General features: G+C 33.3%; 1 protein-coding gene across 1 annotated transcript in view; it reads right to left on the bottom strand.

Moving 5' to 3' along the window:
* Positions 1 to 24,177, bottom strand: part of LOC101573891 (disintegrin and metalloproteinase domain-containing protein 5-like) — a 91,837-nt gene that overhangs the window by 41,168 nt on the left and 26,492 nt on the right. The window contains exons 11-14 of the mRNA XM_012516009.2: positions 17,419 to 17,555; positions 11,857 to 12,046; positions 6,386 to 6,481; positions 4,110 to 4,308 (exon numbers count right to left, since the gene is read on the bottom strand). Of these exons, the coding sequence (XP_012371463.1) occupies positions 4,110 to 4,308; positions 6,386 to 6,481; positions 11,857 to 12,046; positions 17,419 to 17,555 (622 nt within the window). The remainder of the gene's footprint in view (positions 1 to 4,109; positions 4,309 to 6,385; positions 6,482 to 11,856; positions 12,047 to 17,418; positions 17,556 to 24,177) is intronic.

The raw sequence follows: 24,177 nt of genomic DNA, 5'->3' as shown, positions 1-24,177 counted from the left end.
AACACCTGAATGATAACTTGCTACCTGGTCGGCCCTGGGCTGATTTTACTTAAAGAAACACTGAATCATAGATCTCATTTATTTTTCCACTCCACCTAATCTTATTGACTATTCTTTTATAACTAAATTATATTTCAAACATTAACTTATAATAATTGTCTTGTTAGATGGTACAACTAAAAATTCTAGTTAAGAAAAAACCAAAATTGTAGTAGTAACCAAAACCTCCATTTATTATCTTCCATTTATAAATATAGCTCCATTTATTATAACCTCCTTAAATTCTTGGGAATCTTAGCAATCTAGATAATACCTAGATGCCTCTTCTATGAGCTAGGTTTAAAAAGGAGAGGAAAAGACCTTACAGGGAGACTGAGAAAGAAGAGTTTTACTCTGAGAACATAGATTGTATGTGTACGAAATTGTGTATTTGTTTTCTCATTTTGCTAAGTGGATGTTTTAAAATTTTACGGAAAAAAAGTAAAACAAAATGTCATAACAAAATAAAAGCATAGCGATAGTTAAGACATTTCATGTTGTTATCTTTAAAGTTGTTACTCGAAGTACAAGATGTGGATACATAAAGTTCTCCAAACAATATTAGCACAAACCTTTCTTTTCAATGAAGTAAGAGAAACTAATAGTATAATGATCTTATGTTTTTTCCTTTTCCTTTCCTTCTTTTTCCTTTTGTTCATCCTAATTCATTTCCCCCATTTAAATAATTTCTTCCCATTTTACGATATCTAATGTACATTTTGGATCTTACTCCTTCAGCTTCTCACACTAGGGAGGCAATCTAATGTTTATACATGCAGGTCTGAATAATGACACGTAAGTATGGTCTCAAGTTGCACCCAATTTACCTATAAGTGAGCCCAATTTTTCCGTTTTATGGCTGAATAGTACTCCACGGTATACAAAGACCACATCTTTTTTTATTCATTCTTCAGATGACGGGCATTTGGGTTGCCAAGATTTAACTATTACAAATAGTGCTGCTTAAACATCAGTGTACATATAATCATGATAGCACAGTATTTTAACTTCTTCTGGGAAGATACCCAGAAGAGGAATAACTATGTAGAACGGGACCACTAATCCTAGTATTTGAGGAAACTTCATACTGATTTCCACAGCAGTTGCACCAGTCTGCACTCCTGCCATCAGTGGAGAATGGTACCTTTTTCCCATAGCCCCTCAAGCAATTGTTATTGATTAATATCTTGATGATGGCCATTCGTTCTGGAGATGAAATTCAGTGTTGTTTTACTTTGCATTTCTTGAATGACGAATGTTGTTGAATATTTTGCATAAGTGCATATTCTTCTCATATGCCCAGTTTTAGATTGGAAATTTGGGGGTATTGGCTTTTTATTCTTTATATATTCCAAATATAAATACTGTGGGTTTTTTTCTTCTTTTAAATATAAGTACTTTGAGGGAAAAACTCATAAAAATTTTTCCCACTCAAGGTTTTCTTTTCACTTTGTTGGTGATTTCTTTTGATGTACAAAAGCGTTTTAGTAAGATGAGATGCCAACTGTTCATTCTTTGAACTATTACCTATGTAATCTGGGTTTTGTTCATAAACTCTCTGCCTACATATATGCCTTCAAGATTTCCACCTACTTTCTTTTTCAGCAGATTTAATAGTTCTGTTTTGATATGTAGATCTTTGACCCATTTTGACTTTGGTTTAGTGCATGATGATAGACATAGGCATAGTTTTAATCTTCAGTACATTGAAAACCAGCTTTTCTGGTGCCAGACTATTTCTTTTACAGTGAACATGTTAGGCCCTTTTGTCAAAGATATAGTGACTGAATGTGTTTGGAGTTCTGAATGTATCTTCTAATCAATTCAATGGATCTTCAGTTCTGTTTTATGCCAGTACAATGCTGATTTTATCACAGTAGTTTTGTAGCATAACTTCGAATCAGGGATGGTGATGGCCCTTGCCTTGATTCTGTTGCTCAGAATTGATTTTGCTATTCTAGGTCTCTTCTAGTTTCAAATTAATTTCAAGCATGTTTTTTCTGGTTATATGAGGTACGCTAGTGGTATTTTGATTGGGATTTCATTGAACCTGGATGAGATTTTGAAGGATATGACCATTTTCACTATAATTTTTGTTCCTACCCTTGAGCAAGTGATGACTTTCCATTTTCTGATATTTGCTTCAATCTCCTTTTCCAGAGTACTGTAATTTTTAGTGTGTAGAGTTTTTACTGTTAGATTAATTCTTAATCTCAGTCTGATAAGAGCCATCTATTATAAGCCAATAGCTAATATCATCCTATATGATGAAACTGAGACCTTTCACTCTGAAATCTGTTAACAAGGATGCCCACTATCACTACTTAGTAAGGTTTTGGAAACAGTAGCTAGATAAATTAGATAAGAGAAATAAACAAGAATAAGGATAAGAAAGGAAGGAGCTATCATTATTTGTGGATGATATGATACTTGGCCCTCCAAACTCCAGCAAAACATTGTAAGTTTAATATCTGAATTCAATTGGACACAAAGCCTCCACTGAAGAATCAATAGCATTCTTGTACAGAAACAAAAATTCACTATCCCTATTTCCTATAGTTTTTCTTTTATCATGAATTGGTGTTAGATTTTGTTAAATACTTTTTCTGAATTCACTGAATTGATTGTTTCTTTGTCCTTTGCTCTATGAATATGGTATGCTACAATAATTTATTTGCATATATTGATTCAGAGATGGCCTGAATCTCTGGAATGAATTCTACTTGGTTGTGGTTTATAATCTCATTGTGTTTTCCAGTATCTTATTCAGGATTTTTACATAATAGGTTCATTAGGGACATTGGCCTATAGTTTTCTTTTTCAGTTGGGTCCCTCTCTGGTTTTGCTTTTAGGGCAAATACTTGCTTCCAGGAAGGATTTTGGAAGTATTATTTCTCTTTCAATTTTATTGAAGATTTTCAACATTAGTGGCATTAGTTCTTCCTTAAATTTTTTGCAGAATTCAACAGTAATCCATCAATACCAGACTTTTTATTTGTTGGTAAATTTTTAAATTCCTTTTAAATTTCATCGGCTGATGTCACATGATTTAGAACTTCGATATCTTTTTGATTCGGTGTTGCAAATTTATGTGTTTCTAGGAATCTATTTATTCTATGTTTTCCATCTTATAGTATAGCTTCTCAAAGTAGGTATCAGACAATCTGATTTTTGTCAGGATCTGTTGTGATTTCCCCCTTCTCATTCCTAATTGCTTGAACTTGAGTCTTTTCTTTCCTCCTTTTGGTGAAGTTGGCTAGGGTATATCAATTTTATTTAATCTTTCTAAGAACAAGCATATTCATTGATTGTTTTCTTAGCATCAATTGCATCGATTTTTGCTCTTAATATTTTTCTCCTTTGTACAAACTTTGGGTTTTATTTGTTCTTTTTCTAGAAGTTTTAGTTTCAACATTAGGTGGTTTCTTTGAGCTCATTCTTATGTGAGAATTAATCATGATAAATCCCCTCATAAGAATGCTTTGATTGCATCTCATAATTTCTGGTATTGTTGTATTGGTGTTATTGATTCGTTGACTGTAGTGTATACTTTCACAAAGCAAATGATTCAAACTTTAAAGGAAGCTATCAAGTTGGATTGCTATCTCATAAGTTAGAACTTTGGACCATAAGCAAGCACTCGGAGACCCATATAATTTGTAACTAGTACTACTTTGCTTTTTTATTTATTTATTTATTTATTTTTTTACTACTTTGCTTTTTAAAAAAGTGTTTCTATTAAGTCTAAAATAAACTTCTACTTAACACTATAAAAAGCTCAATTTTTCTTGAGATTTCTGTATTTTGCAAATAAAAGTTCCAATTTCCTTTAACCCTGATCTACACTAGGACATACTTTAGTCAATAATAAGTTATGTTAACATTTTTGTCTTAATGAATTAGGAAGGATGATAATGATGTGTTTTATGTATACCTACCAACTCCCCATGATGAATATAATCATTATATGCTGAGAACACATACTGATAAAAATTTTAAAGTTAAAAAGAGAAAAAAATACACCGAAGTAATCAAATTTTAGAAACTAAAAAGAAAATTATAGTCATTACCGCCTCCTATTAATGCTTGACACTGTTTGTCGTGTGTCCGACAAATTCCGCCAAAACAGAAGGCACCACCTGAGTCACAGGAATATCCATTATGTGCATAAGTATCAGGTGCACAATCTGCCTCTTGACCATTGCAGTATTCATTGAAATCACATTCTTTATCAACTGCTGGCCTACAAATAACATTAGCTTTCTTTATCTAGAAGGGAAAAGGGGCATGAAAACATTGCTTATCAATATTATTTTAATTTCATCTTTAAATTTCCATCTTTTTTTTTTTTTTGGTACCGGGGATTGAACTTAAGACCCTGTGTTTGCCAGGCAAGCGCTTATTCTACTGAGCTGTCTCCCCAGCCCCATTCATTTATTTATAAATTGTTAAGAATAATAAGGAAGTAAAGGTCCTAGAGACCCAGACACATTCCCCCATTTACCTTACCCAAATGAATCTCTTTGTACTTTTTTTGAGTTGTTGGTAAGTATGTGCCATCTTAGCAAGTGTTACACAGATACTCCAAGTGATGGATGAAGAAACAAGCAATAATTTACCTATTTGACCAAAGGTGATGGCACTAACAACTGAACTCGGAAACAAAGACTAAAATTGTTTCTTATTAAAATAAATAGAAAATACTGTGTTTGTACTGTTTGCTCAGAATTTGTTTCCTTTTACAAATTTGTCAAAAGTCAATCTTTTATTCTAACTTTATAAAAATACTTATTAATTCTCAGTTCCTCAAATGCTATCAGAGCCAAACTTTACTACCTAGTATTTCCTCCATTAATGACCAGACAAGTTTCCATGTGTTATTTTGTATTTGCATGGCAGTCATGCATTTACAATTTTTTAAAAGTTAAACTTCATAGTGACAGAGGTTAAATAAATGCAATTGTTTCTCTTCTTATTCTTATGTTGGAAATACTTCTTTCCTTGCTCCTCAGGTGAAATCCTATTTGCCTTAAACTTTACAATTGCTGCGTTTATTTCTGAGATTTTCTTCCTCATAATTTATTTGGTTTTTAAAATTCTTGCTAAGACCCCCACTCTGTACATACTTTATATAATTAATTTTTAAGATTCTATGCCTTTCCATATTATACTAGTGAAGGAATTCATTAGTAGACACTACGGCACCCACCAGAAAACTCACAATTTGAGCTATATAGCTTCCCAGCATATAATGTGAGCCAAAATAAACTGAAACTTCTCTAAGTTGCTAGTGTTGTCTGTTTTGTTCCAGTTACAGGCAAATTTCTAATACAGATAACAGAAATGGATGCGATCAAAATAGGATCATCTTAATCAGGGAAAACTTTTAAGAATGTTTCCAAATGATTAAAAATTTTGGGGGCCGGGGAGATAGCTCAGTAGAATAAGTGCTTGCCTGGCAAGTGCAAGGGCCTGAGTTCCGTCTTGGGTTCCACCAAAAATAAAAAAATAAAAAATAATAAAAAATTTAAAAAATAAAAAATTTTTGAAAGTGAATATTTTAGTTATATTTTATCATGCCTATTTCAGCCACATAAATTCTGATGTTGACTAAGTTGTGCTGGTCTTCTATTCAAATTGTACTTGTAAGCAGTCTCTCACTTACATTCCATTTCATTTTGTTCCTTTTCCTCCTTATAATAATTCGAAGAAGAAAGCATTGTCCTGAAATTCCTTTTGGATTTTATAAAAACTTAGTTTAAAAAGTGTGTTCTTCCTCTATGAATGTTTGTTCTTTATCTTGATTAGGATTTTTCATAGGATCCAGAAAATTATACTGATCATAGGTAATTAGAACATATTTAATATGGTGTTAGTAAAGACAGAATGAAGATGTGAATGATTGCAACAAATAACTTAATGAACTGCAAAAGCAACAAAGACATTAACAGAAGATATTAAGGTGAATTTAGCTTATAAAAAACCCCTGACTTCCTTACCCCCTCCTTATAAGTTACACTAATTGAAGATGACTACAAAAATATTGCTGTAGAGATATATTGATTGTAAAATGCTTTATAGACTACAGAGGAAGATTTGTAATGCCTATATATTTAAGCATTTGTGATGCTTATTTATGTCAAGATGAGAAAGAAGTATCAGACATTATGGACACAATAATATAAGATATGTTGGGATGCTGGATAAAGTGTGGAATTGGTCCAATTCTGCATGATTTTGATGTAGTGGAAAGGGCTTAGTAGGGTGCTGATATGTTTTCCATCTTCTTGAAACACTTTAAGAAGCTTGAATGTTACACTGCTACCAAATACAGATTGTCTCTTACCTCACAAGCTTCTGTACAACATGCTCCCGAGCCACATTTTACATTAGGTTTTTTCCTACATGTTTTAGCATCACAGCATTTTTTATGCGTACAATTCTATAAGAAAAAGCTAAATGTTAGCTAATCATATTTGCTTCAGTGCCATAAAAAGATCATAATGCCTGACTTTATAAAATATAGCTACAGCATTCACAGATTCAGTAAACCCATTATTTTTAATATTGTACAGTATTTGATTTATAAAAGTCAATATCTCATTCTGTGAATTGGAAATGAAATGTTTCTTGACACTCTATATAGTTTGAATAATAATGACACACTGAAGAAGAACCTAGAGGAAATTGGATGCTTTGTTAGTGACATTCCCATCAAACATTTTTATATTTCATATTTATATTTGCAATTTATTTATTAAATATTATCAATTAGATTATGTACATACAAATCCCAAGTTTAAAACAACTTAGTAATTGCCCGTAAAATCCTGAGAGGATTTGACTGACCTTGTCGGATACAAAAGTTACATTTCTTGTTATATAGGTCTTGCTTTATCTTGGTCTTAACCATCCAGCAGAAAAGTATAAAAATGAAGTATAAAAAGTGAAGCCATATTAATATGCTGATCTGTAAAAGGTTCAAGTCAACAACTTTGGACATTGCCAGTCTTACGCAAAACCCACTACTATTAAGGACTACTGGACTATATTGGATTATTTTGTTGAATTCACGTACCTACAATACTTAAATGACAATGGAATGCCCTCTCTGACAAAACTAATCAAAAAAAGGGGGATACAAATGAACCACCATTTTGTATCTGTATATTCAAAATAGTTAGGATAGATATACAACTGCATTCTCTTAATTCAATGAATAGAGTGATTTGTTCTAGTAGTGTTTGTGGACAGGATATCATGTCTGCATCTTGTACAGTGAATAACCACTAAGAGAACAATATGCAATGTATTAATTATTAAAACTGTGCTAGTAATCGGTTTTGAAACTGTCTCATTGCTATTTGTTTCTCAATAAAATTAATTTTAAAAAATGGCAAATTTTTATTACAAATGCCCCTTTTCTCAATTCTTCCACTTCACCTCGTTAGAAGAGATGAAAAACTAGACATTCTAGAACTACACCAGTAGGTTGACACTAGTCATGTGTAGTTATTTAAAAATCTAAGTGAACTAAGATTAGATGAAATTAATAGTTTAATTACTCAGTCACATGAGATACATTCCAAGTGTGCTTTAGCCACATGTGCCTAAGGAGGCCATGTACTGGGCACAGCACGGTTCCATTATGAAGAATGTTCTATTATGAAGCACAACTCTGTAGAATTTATGAAAAAAATGTGTAATTTTTGAAATATTTTTAATTTATATATTGTAACTATTATATCAGTTTTGTAAGTTGTTTTTACCATAATGAGCAGGAATAACTGATTATCAAATATGAAGTTAACTTTACATGCATGAAATAATCCCAGATTTATCTTGCTAATATTGTTACAATATTCTGCATCTAAGTTCAGGAGTGGGTATGACCTGTAATGTTCCTTGCTCACAATGAGTGTCAAGATTTCTTAATCTCAGATTTATAGTAGCCTCCCAAAATGAGCAAACAATTATTTGTGAGAACAAATGTTTATTACCTTTCATCTAATCTTCAGAGTTATTTTCTTGTGCATAGGTAATTTGGAAGTGACTTTTATTCACTTTGCAAGTATTAGGGATTTTCTAGCTATCTTAATATGCTTGATGTATAGCTTTAATGCAATGTGTTAGTACTTGTTGGTAAAGATACAGAATATATATGGCAATATTATTGAGGAATAAAAGTAAATTGCAGAAAATGCATAGGATATTATGTTGTTTATGTCCAGTATCTCATCACATAATTATCCCCCATTCCATAGACACAGATTGACAAATATACAATAAAGGCCTCAGAAGATATATAACAAACTAATAACACTGAGAACCCTCAATATTCCCAAGAGCGAATTGTGTTATTATGTGTAATATTAAAATTTTCTACACTAATTATGTCTTCACCTATTATTTGTAAAGTTAAAAAAATAGCTACTTCTAAAGTATAGGAAACTTCTTCCAGGCTTGTAGAACATGCCTCTAATCCCAGCCCTTGGGAGACTGAGGCAGAATGATTGCTGTAAGTTCAAGGTCAGCCAGGGGTACACAATGAGTTCAAGACTGGTGACAACTTGTCTCAAAAAAAGAAACAAACATATAAAAAAAAAACATAATAAATTTTACCTAGACTGTGTCTTGTAATATTTAGGTCTAATATTTGACCCAGAAATATCTGACAAAGATTAGGATAAGTTCCTAAAATATTTAGTATTTTTATTGCCAAGTGTTTTCACAAAAGTTACCAATTTACACAGAAAGTCTTCTTAGGTAATGCTAATCCCTTGAAATTTGTCAAAATTGCCTTAATAATTTTTATAAGTTTTACAGTTAAAAATAATGTGTACTCAGTAGTTCTAGGGAAATGCTCTCCATATTTGAATTAGGTCACTTTAAAATTATGCTGTTCAGTATTGCATATAATGTTTAAAAATTTTAGTGTTTACTGCCACATATGGGTCAAAGTCTCTTAGAATGATTATTAATTTGCCAGATTATTAATGATTATTAATTGGGCGATTTTAAATTTAGAGCTGCCATCTGTCCTAGCATCTAGAACTGGCCTATTCTAGTTCTTAGGGCCCAATTTTAAATTTTCAGGAATTTTGTAGACTTACTTCTAACAGAACTATTATTAAAAGTTGGACTACGTATTTTTGATAAAGTTATTTACATTAAAAACAAAGTAGTGAATATTAAACCCTCTCTTCCTTTCTGACTTAATATTCATTAGCTGACAAAGTTTTTAATTTTTTTAGTTTTATACATACATATAACTTTTTTTAGTTGTTTTGAGACAGCCTCACTATGTAGTTCAGGCTGGTCTTTTTTAAATGTATGTAGGACAGGGTCTACAGGGTCTCACTGCATAGATTGGACTCGTAGTGATTCTCCTGATTTCAGCCTCCTGAGTGCTGAGATTCAGGAGCGTGCCACTACACCCAGTCTCAATCACTGTCTCAGTGCACCATGCAGACGCCTCTGGCACAACATGCCCAACGTTGAATCCAGGCTACTGTGCTTTGCCTAAGCAGATGCTTTAGTCTGCTGAGCTATCATACTGGCCCTCAGGTTGGTGTTGAAATCATAATGTAGCCCAAGCTGACCTCAAACTCACAAGGATTCTCCTGCCTCAGCCTCTCAAATGGTAGGATTATAGCATAAGCCACCACACCTAATTTCTACGAATATATTTTGATCATACTTATCCCATTACATACTTTATACCTTTCTGTGCTTTTCCTAAATTCCCTTACTCTAGTCTATTGATAGTATTCCTTCTACTTTCATGTCATCATTGTTATTTTTGGCATTTGTCGTTTTAGATTGCTCTACTTGGGGAAACATAACTTTAAAATCTAGTTTATTTTGCTTAATATTTTCACTTCTATTTATTTTCCTGTAAATGACATAATTTTATCTCCCTGGTAATACCATATTTTGTTTATCTGTTCATCTGTGGATGACATAGGCTGATTCCATCTGCTGGTGTAAGCCTCCACATAGTATGCTCACTTTAATTCCGTCACATAGATACCAAGGAGTAAGACAGGTAAGTCATATGGTGGTTCTTTGTTTTTTGGAGAAGCTTACATAGTGACTTATTAATTTATATTCTTCCAAACAGTACAGAGGGCTCCTCACTCCCACATCCTCACCAGGAGGTTTGTTTGTTTTGTGGCTGGCTCAGACCACCCCTAGGGCAGGGCTGGCACTGCAGGTGGTGTCAGGGATTAAACCAGAGTCCCTGCATAGGTATACCTATGACACAGATGTAGGTTTATGCTCTAGGGCATGGGTAGGCAAAGGTCTCTTAGGACGATGGCTCTGGGACTCTCCTCTGAATCTCAGTCCCGCAGGCAAGGATGCAGCTGTGACTCTGCCCCCTATGGTGAGAGCACTTCCTTCCTCCAGGGAAGAGCAGTATTTCTAAGGGTCAGCACTAGAGAGAAGGATGCAGTTATACTTCAAATTCTGGAGCCAACAGGACAATAGACACTTGGACCCTAGGAAAAGAGGTACCATGTAATGAAGATTTTGGACCATGAAGAGGTGGCCCAGGCTCTCTGAAGTTGAATGCTGCATATGTACTGAGGAATGCTAGTGCTCAGAGATCATCAGGGCCTCTGTGGTCAGGGAACAGTTAACTAATGGCTCTACTACCCAGGGCAGAAAGGTAGCTAAACAGTAAGCAGCTCAAGACTGTGGCGGGCTAGTCCAAGAACCAGTAACGGGCTAGTCCAGAACCAGTAACGTCAGACACTATAGCTGCTCAGCACACAGTGGAGTGGCACGGCTTTGACAAAACTCAGTTTATGGTAGGAAAGATGCCACATCAACTCAGGAATGTGGGGTCACTGCTACGCTGCTGGGCCTAGACTCTGAGGAGCCAGGGGAAAGGCAAAGCAGCAACTAGCATTGGGAGATAATTGTCTGCTAGGTAGCTCATTTCCAGACAGCAGAGAGACAACATATTATTTACTGTGTCTATGTAGTAAGTATCAGTGATGAAAAGGCCTAAGGGATGAAGTGGTTCATGGGTCTGAGAACAGCAACACTCTAGCAGTGCCTTTGTTTTCAAAATAGTACAGTACAGTAGAAACTTATTTCTATTTTGATGATATTTTATATTTCCTACAAGAGATACCTATTTATTTTTAGAAATTTTGAATTGGTATAATTTGCAGTTAAAATATTTTTCTCCATATATTAGCAAACAATACAATTTATTGTTCTATTGGAACAATCCTTTGTGTTTGGACATCTTAGGTGTTTTTGTTTCTCCTAGTTATAAAGAGAATATTGCATTAACTTTTTTTCTTTTTGTGGCTTTATTTTGTTGGTACATTTCAGATATAGACAATGATAAAATTCACCATAGGGAGTTTGTGCCTATACACGATACACTTGGTTTTTTTCTTTTTTCTCCTTATCTCCCTTCAGCTCTTCTTCCCCTCCTTATTGACCAAAGCTTTGTTTTATTTTTCCTTCTATTCTGTCATTTTTAATTATCTCTTCCTCCTTTCCCCTGCCCTTTCCTTTGTTCCCCTTCCCATTTGCATTGAGATAGTGAGTCTTGGCAGTCATCAACTTGTTAGCTGATATTTCCACTAGATAATGACATAAAGCAATTTTTGAAGGTAAACATTACTTTTTAAACCCATACACTCACTTGCAAAAATAAAATTATAAGACATGAAGATTTATACCTTTTCAAAATAACATTATATTTTTCAAATATGTTTCACTGAAAGACAAAATTGGTACATCATTTTTCTTACTATATACACATATAAGAAATTAAGAAAAATTTCTACTAACCAGTGCAGTGCCACAATCACATTCTTCACCTTCTTCCCTTATTGAATTGCCACAAATTTTCCTTGGCCTTGCCTGTTTATAAACTGGCATATCTTGAGGACTGTTCTTAAGACAACTAAGGCCATGTGATGCAAAAGATTTAAAGCTATCCAGGCTGCAAGTGCTAAAATCCTTTAAACCCCCAGAGTACCTAAAATATAAAATATGGACATAACAAAAATTATTGGTGTAAAACTCTACATATCTTTTAATATATTTTGAAGAAAGATCTCAAAAACATTCTATGTGGGAAATAATAAGAACACTTTTAGAAATATTGATGAAATTGATATGGTGTAGCATGCTTTTATAATCTCATTAATGAAAAGTTAAAAGCTAATGTATTCCAAGAATTTTTGGTCATATAAACCATGTTTTTGTAAAGCATAGTCCAGGTGACCCTTTAATATCTGCAAAGAACTGTTCCCATGACTCTCTGTATCTCAAATCTCAGAAATAATAATATGCAAAGGCTCATGTCCTTATAATTTATATGTTCAAAAGATATCTCCATTATACATATACAGTGACAAGAAATTCAGGCTGGAATTCTGGGGTTAGAGAGTTGTGGTGGTGTTCCAGAAGATGGCGTGATTGTATTCAAAACTCTGTTTCATTGCTATTTGTGTTTTTTCTTTTTAAAACAAAAACTAAAAATAAATATAGACGTCAATACAGAGTAAATATAGACTATTGTCCATTAAAAATAAGACATTGTCTGAAATAAGGCCTATTTCATCTTTTGGAGTAAAAGTTAAGGTAAGACCCAATATTCCCTTTGGATAAATATGGTACATGCAGAAAAGGTCTTGACAAAGTACAGAATCCTTAAAAAATAAAACCCTGGAGAAACTAGGTATAAAATATTTTCTCTCAATATAATAAAGTCCTTTTATGGTCAATCTACTGCTTATATCATAATAAAAACCTGAAAGCCTTCAATTGAAATCAGGAATGAGACAAAGATATCTATTATCTCTATTCCTGTTGAATGCAGCCCTTGATACACTAGCCAGAACAATCATGCGAAAGAAAGGAATAAAATGGATATGTATAGGAAAGGACAAAGTCAAAATATCATTTGCAGATGACATGATCTTTTATTCACAAGACCCAGAAAAATATCAAAAGACTCCTGGAATTCAGCAGTGTAGTAAGATACAAGCTAAACACATTAAAATCAATAGAATGTTTATGCACTAGTAATCAAAACTCACTGAAAAATAAATTAGGAAAATACCATTTACTATAGCATAAAATTAAATACTTAGGTATTAACCTAAGAAAAATGAAAGACTTCTACCGTGAAAATAACATCACATTGAAAAAAAAAAGCAAAGACATCAGAAAACAGAGAGACACCTTCTATTCCCCTCTTGTTATGTTATGCATAACATAACCAAAATGGCTATACAGATAGTCCTCATTTAATGACTTCAGTCCACCACCTGGACTTAAAACCCATCTTTTCTTGTTGAGGTTGCTGTACAAAGAGAATGCACAGCATTCTCTCTTTCTGTAGCATATATTTTGTTTATATAATACTGTAATTTTTTATGGCTATATTTTCAGTAAAGAGTTATAGTTTTATACTCTGTTATATATTATAGTAGTGAAGATTAAGCTATATGACCAAAAGCAAAATCTTTAGGTTGGAGCTTCTTTTGACTTTTTGTTAATTCTGATATTGCAATGCACATACTACCTACAATTCATCATTTAGCAACAAATTTACAACCTAGTCATAGGACTGGAAGTCAGTCATTAAACAAGTAGTCTTTATTGTCAAAACCGATATACAAATTTAATGCAATACAAATCAAACTGTTACCATCATATCTCACAGAGCAGGAGAAAGCAATCCTAAAATTTATATGGAGTCAGAAGAGACCAAGGGAAGCAAAGGCAATCCTGGGTAACAGAAGCAAAGTGGATGGCATTACAACTCCAGACTTGTTATGTTATAAAGCCACAGTGATTAAAACTACATGGTATTGGCATTTAAAAAAGGCTTGTGAATAAATGGAACAGAATAGAATAAGCGGAAACAACCCCAAGCAGATACTATTTAACCTTTGCCAAAAAAAGCCAAAAATATACAGTGGAGGAAAGATAGCCTGTTTAATAAATGGTGCTGGGAAAACTAGATACCACATGCAAAAGATTGAGTTTATATCCATATACCTCCCCAGGAATTAAACGAAAATCAAAATCGATCAAAGATCTAAATGTTAAGGCAGAAACAATCTACTGAAAGATAAAACCTCCTGAAGACAGGCATAGACTAGGAGTTTCTGAACAGAGCCAAATGCACAAGAAATAATACCAAGAATCATCAAATGAGATGATTCTATCAAATTAAAAAACTTCTAAATAGCATAAAAACAACCAACAAAGTGAAGTGAGAATCTAAAGAATGGGAAAAATGTTTGTCATCTATTCCATTGACGAGGGACTAACACAAATAATATATAAAGAAATAAAACTAAAATTCTCCTCAAAAATAAAAGACCCAATCAAAAAATAGGCCACTGAAATGAATTGGTATTTCTCTGTAGAAGTACAAATGGCCTATAAATACATGAAAAAGTGTTCATCATGGCTGACCATTAGGAAGATTCAGAGTAAAACTACACTGAGGTGCCATCTTACCTCAGATGCCATCATCAAAAAAATCTAGAAGCAAATATTTGCAAGGATGTGGGGAAAAAAGGAACATTTCTACATGACAGAGGGGTATGTAAACTAGTCAAACCACTTTGTAAATCAGTGTGGAAAGTCCTCCAAGAGCTAAAAATAAAAATTCCATTTGCCTCAGCTATCCACCTTCCTAGTATCTTCCAAAAAATAACTATATGTCAGGGATACATGCATATCCATGTTTATAACAGCACAATACATAACAGCTATATATTGGGAAAACATACATGCCCATCAACAGATGAATTAATGAGGAAAATGTATTTATCCACAATGGAGTGGTATGCTGGTGTAAAGAAAGATAATTCACAGATAAATAGATAAACACTTGAGAACATAATATTAAGTGAAATAAGTGAGATAAACAAGATAAAATATTTGATTGTTTCTGTTATGTGAAAAATGCAGATCTATAAGTATGAAAGTAAAGAGAAAAACAGAAGAGTAAGAAATAGAAAATAGGGAGTTCAAATACTTCCTTAAATTACATATTTCATGTTTCAAAAATATTTTAATTAAATGGTAATTTCTTTCATTTATACTATTGGTTTAACTTAGGTTGTGGAAAAGGAAGTTACTGTGTTACTGCTTGTTTCTTTTTGTAAAAATCTTTGCAGTCTGAACCTCATACTCTGAATAACTGCTTTGAAAATAATAACATAGCATATTAACTGTTTTTATTCTATTTTGTTTTGAAATTTTACTATTCTGTAATACTTAAAACATTTTAAAAGGTTACCAGCCTAGTAACCTTAAGCAGTTATGTTTAAAGAGCCATGGAATCAACTTAAATATTCATCAACAATGGACAAAGAATATATAGTTAATTTATGCAATGAAATACTGTCATCCATAAAAAGCATGAATCAAATCATGTGTAACAAGATAGATCATCTCAAACTACACTGTGTTATGTGAAATGAATGAGACACAGAAATACAAATACCAAGTCAACTCACCCATATGTAGAATATAAAGACATTTATCTTTAGTTGAGAGAATAGTGGTTACTAAAAGCTAAAGAGACTAAGGGAAAGGAAAGGAGACCAGCAAAAAGTCAATAAATACAATATTATAACTTTACAGAAGGAATAAATGCTAGTGTTCTCTAGCACAACACAGCAAGTATAATTAAAACAAGATATTATTTATCTCAAAATAGATGAGAGGATTTTGAATGTATTTACCAGAAAGAAACAAGAAAAGTTTAAGGTGATGGGCATGTCAATTGCTCAGAGTTGATCAATATGCAATATATACACAAATCACAATATCATAACATGCATGATGAATATAAACAAATATTGCATAAAAATTTAAAAATAAAGAAAAAGAAAAACAACAAAAGATAACATTGCTGGTAAGGATATAGAAAAAATCCTTATACCCACTGGTAGGAATTCAAATTATTAATCATTTTGAAAAACAGTATGATGGTTCCTCAAAAAATTAAAAATACAATTACCATGTGACCCATAAATGTAAGATCCAGGTATATATACAAAGGAAATGAAGGCTTATGTATTTAGGAGATAAACTCATTTATTACAGCACCCTTCATAACAGTCAAGATACAGAATAAGTATCCAGTGCTTGCACAAATCAAGAAAACATATTACATACATACATAGGGAAAACTACTCAGGTATGACTAAAAAGATGAATTTCCATCATCTATGACATCATGATGAGCCTTGAGGACATTATGTTGTGTGAAAGCCAGGCACAGAAAGGCAAATCATTCATAATCTCACCACTATGTGTGAAATAATAAAAGAGTCCATCTCATAGAAGTGGAGAGTAGAGCAATGACTAGCACAGGCTGGAGAGGGCAGAGGGGAAAGGAGGGATAAACAGCTGGTCAGTGTAGGTGAAGTTACACTCACATAGATGAAATATGTTCTGAAATTCTATTCCAAATAGCAACAATGATGTATAATGTACACTTTCAAATAACTAACAGAGGATTTTCAATGTTTGACCACAAAGAAATGGTAAGTACTGAAGGCTATTGACATGCTCATTACCCTGATTTTCATTATTACTAATTATTACTAATGCACATGTATATTGAAATATTACAATTTGTGATAATGCCACATTTCACATATAGCAATCAAAAACATTTTTTCAAAAATTAAAAAAACAAATGAACTTTCATGTGTGACTTTATTTCTAAGCTTTCTAATCTATTAAATTATTTACTGTGTCCATTTCTTGCCTCTATGACACTGTTTTGATTAGTATATATTCTCAATACGTTTGATAACAGACAGCATGAAGCCTCTGGTTTTGTTCTTCTAGCTCCAGATTCTTTTGGCTGCTCCAGATTTCTTAATTCCATGCAATTTTTATGATATTTGTCTAATTTTCTGGAAAAGCAACATTGAAATTTCAATATCGATTGCATAAAATCAGTATATTGCTTTGCCTAGTATGGATAATTTAATAAGCATTTTATTGACATGGCTTAGATCTTCATTTATGTCTTTTTCAACTCATTTCATCAATATTTCATAATAGATCCTTTATCAACATTAAAACTATGTAAATTATACGACTTGATTATTGAAGATATCCAGCTAGTCAGCAGAAAAAAACAACAAAATTCAGATTTGGAATATATGAATGAGGACAAGTTTCCCCATAAAGAGTGCTATGCCTGTTTTGGCATGTGTTCCCTTCGCATTTGAAAAGAAAATGTGTTCTGAAGTTACTTAGTGGTAGTGCTCTACCACTGCTAGTTAAATTAATCTTACTAATAAAACACAAAACTAACAACAAATAAGAGATCAAAGTACTTAATAAAGAAAATTATCTTACACTGCTTTTGGCGTCATTGTGCAAATATCTGCTGAACAGTAGCAGGCGTCAGTATTGTCATAAACTAATCCTACATTAAGGCCAAGCAACTGTACAATAATGACAGCATATGACTCCAGGGATAGACCAACTGGATACTAAATAGAAAGAAAAAAAGAAAACATTAACTATTGTATTCAGCTATAAAATAAAGCAATATTAAGTCTAATAAAAATTAGTGTACTGATTAGATAATGAATGTACCTGTAGTACAGTTAAATATTTGATAATAAACTTGAATACATGGATGAGTCAATGTAGCAGTTAACTTAAAAATACTGTTATTTAATGACAAGTTGAAAATGGTCAACAGCTGCATGACTGGGCATGAAGACTGTCACCTGGTTGAACCCTTACTTGCACATTTACAGCAGCCTTGTAAGAAAGTCTAGGTGTTGATCACCCACAGAGCTGATTCTATATTCCTGATTCACAGAACTGTGCTGTTTCTTATTTGCTAAAAGTTTTGTTTTAGTTACTTATACAGCAATACTCTCAAAAGATATTATTCCCCACCATGTTATTTCAAAATTCTGTTTTCTTTTAACAATTCTGCTCAGAAGATGCAGTGTTGTCATATAGGAAGAGAAAACAACTATCATTTCTAATATTAAATAATCATTATATGGAATCAAATAGCTACCTCCTGGTGAGGCTGTAGGAGAAAAGGAACCCCTCTACACTGTTGGTGGGAATGTAAACTAGTACAACCACTACGAAAATCAGTATGCAGATTCATCAAGAAACTAAAAGTAGTTATGACATGCCAGTTGCTGCTGTGCTGTCTCTAGGGTAGATGATTGTTCAAAAAGAAGGGGGTGGTGAATGAAGGCAGGAGACAGGAAAAGGAATGTTGTAGGACTGTCCTGCTTCAAGCTTGAATATGGTTAGATTTTTGGATTTACATGTAAACATAAGAATTATATAATTCTTTATGCCTATTTTTTAAATATATTCTAATTTTTAAATGTTTTTTCATCATATTTTGTAGAAACTTAAAGTTCAACATATCAATACTTGATGAAAAATACCTGTTCCATGTTGTGCCTAAGATGTTTGATATCCAGACAAATAGTGAGGTTAAGCTTAACAGCGTAGGTTGTATAGTAATAATCATAAAGTTCTCTTCTTGAGGGTTAACAACCTAAGTTTGCAGACCAAAATTAGGGAGAAAGGAGGGCCGCAAGGAAAGCCAACATTTTGGCCCTAGCCTTCCAAGGTCAATTAAGACTTTGGACATACGAGAACTTGTAGTGTAACGTCATGCAACTTGGTAGTGTCCCAAATTTTCTGATCAAGGAGATTATGAGGCCAAAGAAGAAAGTGATGGATGATGTAGAGTGTGCCTAAGGAGAGTCACATGGACAGAAAACAATTAGGCTTTCACAGAGAGCACATTGGCCAAGCAATGGCCATGACTCATCTACATGGCTGACACTGACAAAGGATTTACAATTGGAGGTACAGGATCTCAGGATAAATCCTGAGGGGATTTCATTGACCTTATCAGACCCCAAAGCTACAACTCTTGTTGCAAAGGTCTGGCTTTATCTTGGTCTTAACTGTCCAGCAGAAAAATATAAAAATGAAGTATAAGAAGTAAAGCCATGGTGTTATGTTGAGCTATAGAGGACTCAGGTCTAGAATTTCTGACATTGCTAGTGAAGCGGCAATAGCATTATGGACTACTGGACTCTTTTAGAATATTTTGCTGAGTTAACACACTTATAATATCCAAATAACAGAACTAAACAAAAAAAGGGGATACAGATGAATGACCATTTTGTATCTGTGTATTCAAAATGGTTAGAATAGATATATAGTTACATTCTCTTAATGAATAGAGGGTTTTGTTCTAGTAGTGTTTGTAAATAGGATATCATGTCTGCATCTTGTACAGCAATTAACCACTAGGAGGAATGTATGCAATGTGTTAATTACTGAAACTGTCCTACCAATTTGATTTGAAACTCTCTCATTACTATTTATTTCTCAATAAAATTATGGAAAAAAAATAAAAGACACATTAGACTCTAAAAACATTTAAATGACAAAACTAAACAAAAAAAGGGATATAAATGAAGGGCCATTTGTATCTGTCTATTCAAAATAGTTAGAATAGATATACAGCTACTTTTCTCTTAATTCAACAAATAGAAAGATTTTTTTGATAGTGTTTATGGACAGGATATTATGTCTGCATCTTGTACTATGAATAATCACTAAGAGAACAATATGCAATGTATTAATTATTGAAACTGTTCTATTAATTGGTTTTGAAACTGTCTCATTGCTATTTGTTTCTCAATAAAATTATTTTTTAAAAATGAAAAAAAAAACAAACTAAAAGTAGAAATTCCATTCAATATAGCTAAGCCTCGGGCTGGAGACACAGCTCAGTGACATAAGCATGTGCCTCGCAAGTACAAGGTCCCAAGTTCAATCCCCAACGTCACACACACACACACACACACACACACACACACACACACACACACAATCTATCTAATCTATCTATCCCTGTCTGTATCTCCCCAAAAGAGTTACAGATTCTGTATTCTGTATTATAGTGATACTTGCATACCCACTTTTATGGCAGCACAACTCTGTTGGGAGCCCCTGAAGCTGGAAATTGGTCAAATGTATGAGAGCAGGATGAGACTTCAGGCCCTAAAACAATCAAGCTACCTCAGTCTTGAGAAAGCATCCTGCCTGGTTAATATCAGCTATTAGTCACTAGGCAACCTTTTGTCATGTGATGCTAACTTTGCAAAGGTATAAATAAACACCCCCACTGTTGTTCTTGGGGTCTTTGCCAATTAGGCAAAGACCACAGCCTGACCCAGCTCTTGTCTGCTTGTTTATCTTACCCTCATTCTTACCACTGTTTCTTCATGGAATACACCAAGAGACCAACAGAGTCCTATACAACTCGTACTAAATCTTGGAATTGACTTATATGTCCATCAGCAGAGGAATGAATAATGAAAATGTGATATTTATACATAGCAGAGTTCTATTCAGCCATCATTAAGGAAAATTTGAGTCACTTTGCAGAAAAATGGATGCTCCTTGAGATCATAATGTCAAAGCAAAATAATACGATACACAATCCTAACTATCACATGGTTTCTCTTATATGGAAACCAAAAGTATAAATAATTTGAAGAGCAAGATAAAAAATAGGTAACAGGAAATAGGAGGCTTTACAAATTAGAAGGGGAGCTAGAAATGGAGGGAGGCAGAGAGAAGGAAAGGCAAAGGGGCACCAGGGAGATGGCTCAGGGCCGGGGAGATGGCTTAGTGGATTAAGCGCCTCCCTGGCAAGTGCAGGGGCCTCAGGGGCCTGAGTTCAACCCCTGGTTCCGAAAAAAAAAAAAAAAAAAAAGAAAGAAAGAAAGAAAAAGAAAGGCAAGGGGAAGTAGAAAAGATTAAGATGCATCTTGTGAGTGTACCCACCTTGCCACTCTGAATGTGATCATGTATACATAAGCAAACAGACATGAAAAATAAAATAAATAGGCAAGCTGAGTAGAATCCTTTGAGAGGTAGATGAAAGAAGAAACTAAATAGTGTTGATCAAAGATACAAAGTTTTGGGTGGGCCAAGTAGCTCAGTGGATTAAAGTGCCTGCTTAGACAGATGCAGGAACTGGGATTCTATTGCCAGTGTGCTGTGTGGACCCCACTCCCGGGGTTCGCTGAGACAGCGATTGAGACCAGGCATGATGGCACGTGCCTGTAATCCCAGTGGTTGGGCGGCTGAAAACAGGAGGGTCACTACAAGTCGGATCTATGTAGTGAGACCCTGTAGGCGCTGTACTAAATACATAAAAATAAAGTTTCAGTTATGAAGATGAGTATATTCTAAAGCTCTACTCTACAGGATAGTGTCAGTGAGTAACAGTACTGTGTTGTGCATTTAAGACTTACCTAAGAGGTAAAAGTTTATTATAGATGTAAGTATTATCATAAGCTAACAATACTAGAGGATGAAAGAGCCTTTTGGAGGTGATGAATGCATTTTGCATTTACTGTAGTCATGGCTTCACAGGTGTGTACTTAGCTACAAATTCACCAAGCTCTATATACTTAATACATACATAACTTAATTTTGCATTAATCATATTTTAATACAGTATTTTGAATTTTTTATTAATTTTTTGTAAAATAGAACCAATTCAGAATTCTGGAATTAAAAAGCATGGTGTTTTATAATATTCAAATAACGGAACTTAACAAAAAAAGGGGATACAGATGAATGTCCATTTTGTATCTGTGTATTCAAAGCGGTTAGGATAGATATATGGTTACATTCTCTTAATGAATAGAGGGATTTGTTCTAATGGTGGTTGTAAATAGGACATCATATCCGCATCTTGTACAGCAATTAAGCACTAGGAAGAATGTATGCAATGTGTTAATTACTGAAACTGTCCTACCAATTTGATTTGAAACTGTCTCATTACTATTTGTTTATCAATAAAATTATGGGAAAAAACAATGCAGGTAATTTGGAAGCTAGAAATATTACTTCTCTTCATTAAAAGGAAGATTGTTCCAAAAAAAAAGCATGGTGTTTGAAATATAAAGCCTATTTGATGCGCTTAAGAGCTTGTTATAGAATGGGTAACTAAGGGCTGGGGATATAGCTCAGTGGCACAGTGACCATCTGGTACGCATAAGGTCTTCAGATCAATTCCCAGTACCAAGAAAACTTATTTGAAGAAAAAGGCTACACACACACACACACACACACACACACACACACACTAGCTAAGACAATTGTACTACTAATTTCTACTGGTTTATTGAAAGGAACAGTTAATGAATAATTGTTTGATCAGTTTTGCATACCTATATCTGATCATCTGAACAACTTCTTTGAAGATAACAATATGCAATCTAATAAACGTCATTAATTTCCTACCATCTCACTTTGAAATTTTGTATCATATTTATTATTTTTTGTTTCTTGTTTTTTATTCTCTTATAACAAAAGAAAAAGAAAAATGGACCACTGCACTTAAAATTATCTCAAGTGAATCACAGAAAAAAAACCCCTGAAAAGTAAACTGAATGCACAATGACTCATAGGTTAATAACAAGTAGCTCAACAAAGATATATAGCATCACATAAGAAGGAGAATTAGAACACAAAATCCAAAAAGCAAAGGGATCAAGAGATAGGTAGATGGAAAAGGAGGGAAGGGAAATGAGGCAAAAAAGAAACTAAGTTTTATTACGTATGTATACCAACTTCCCACAAGGAATGTGAACATTACATACTACACAAATGTTCACACACACACACACACATACACACACACACACACACACACACACACAAAATGGAATTTCAGTGAAAACTAAAAAAACTGAAACAAAAAGGGTGTAAAACTAAATATATATTTTTTCTTTTCAGGGAGAAGTTTATTGTATCATGGGAATTGTAAAATATATATTTTATATATCTCAATGCATTTTTATGATACAATTACATTTGGACCTAAAAGATGTATAATTGAATAATACTTATGTGGAATAACTACATATACTGGCATAATAATAGTTTAACCGACACTGATATATAAACACATCTAGTTAATTACAACCTAAAAATGCAAGACATGTTTAAAACAGAAAAAGAAAAAAGGACGCAAATGGAAAACAAATAACTAATTTATATCTGTATAACCAAATTTAATACCTACATTAAATATTATGAGGTAAACAATTGAGTTAAAAGCAAAGATTATCAGAATAGATTTTAAAACCAGGTATCAAAGATGTAGCCTGATAGAGGAAGAAGGTAGCAGAAGTGGAAAAATATGCCATTCTGTCAGTGTAAATGTGAAGTTGCTGTTCTAACATCAGGCAAGGCAAACTTTAAAGGAAAGAGTAATAGGAAAGGAGGGAGATCTTATAATGATACAAGGTCAGATATGCCAAAAAATAGATAACATTTCTGCATATTTTTGCAATCAAAATCAGAGCACCTAAGTACATGGATCAGAAATTTGTAGAGTTAATGAGGAAAACATATAAAATGACATTTATTATGGCCTTATAGTAATATCTTAATGATTATTAATGGCAGACAAATACCTAAAAGTGTTGACCAACTCAGCATAGTAAATATTTATAGAATATTACATCTAGCAGCTACATAACGAACATAGCTTCTGCTTATGCATATTTGAAAAATAAGCTGATATTGATCCTACTTGGGGGTATGAAAAAGTCACAACAAATGTCAAAGGATACAATAGTACAGAATGTACTATGTGACAAAGTGAATCAAATGACAAAGTATCAGCAAAAGATAACTACAGGGGCCAGGGAGATAGCTCAGTATAGTAAGCGCTTGCTTAGCAAGTACAAGGTCCTGAGTTCAATCCCTAGTACAAGAAAAAAAAAAAGATAACTACATTGAGAAATATTTGGAAATTTAAGAACACACTTGTCTCAAGCTAAATGAGAAAAGAAAAGAAATTAGAAAATACTTTGAACTTAATTATAAGAATGAAAATATCTAGGATACAGTTAATGATAGTAACAAAACATTCATAGTTTTAAACACATACACCTAAAGTTGTCAAAAGATCCAGTATCTTAAATTTTGCCTATAACATCTAAGACAGAAAAAGCAATATCAACCTCAGCAAATTAGAATATGTTAATGAACAAAAGAAATTAATAAAGTAAAAAGCCAAACAAT

The sequence above is a fragment of the Octodon degus genome, unplaced genomic scaffold (genome assembly GCF_000260255.1).
Source record: "Octodon degus isolate 3935 unplaced genomic scaffold, OctDeg1.0 scaffold00088, whole genome shotgun sequence".
Taxonomy (NCBI): domain Eukaryota; kingdom Metazoa; phylum Chordata; class Mammalia; order Rodentia; family Octodontidae; genus Octodon; species Octodon degus.
The sequence above is the reverse complement of the archived record's forward strand: the minus strand, read 5'-3'. Positions and strand labels throughout refer to the sequence as shown.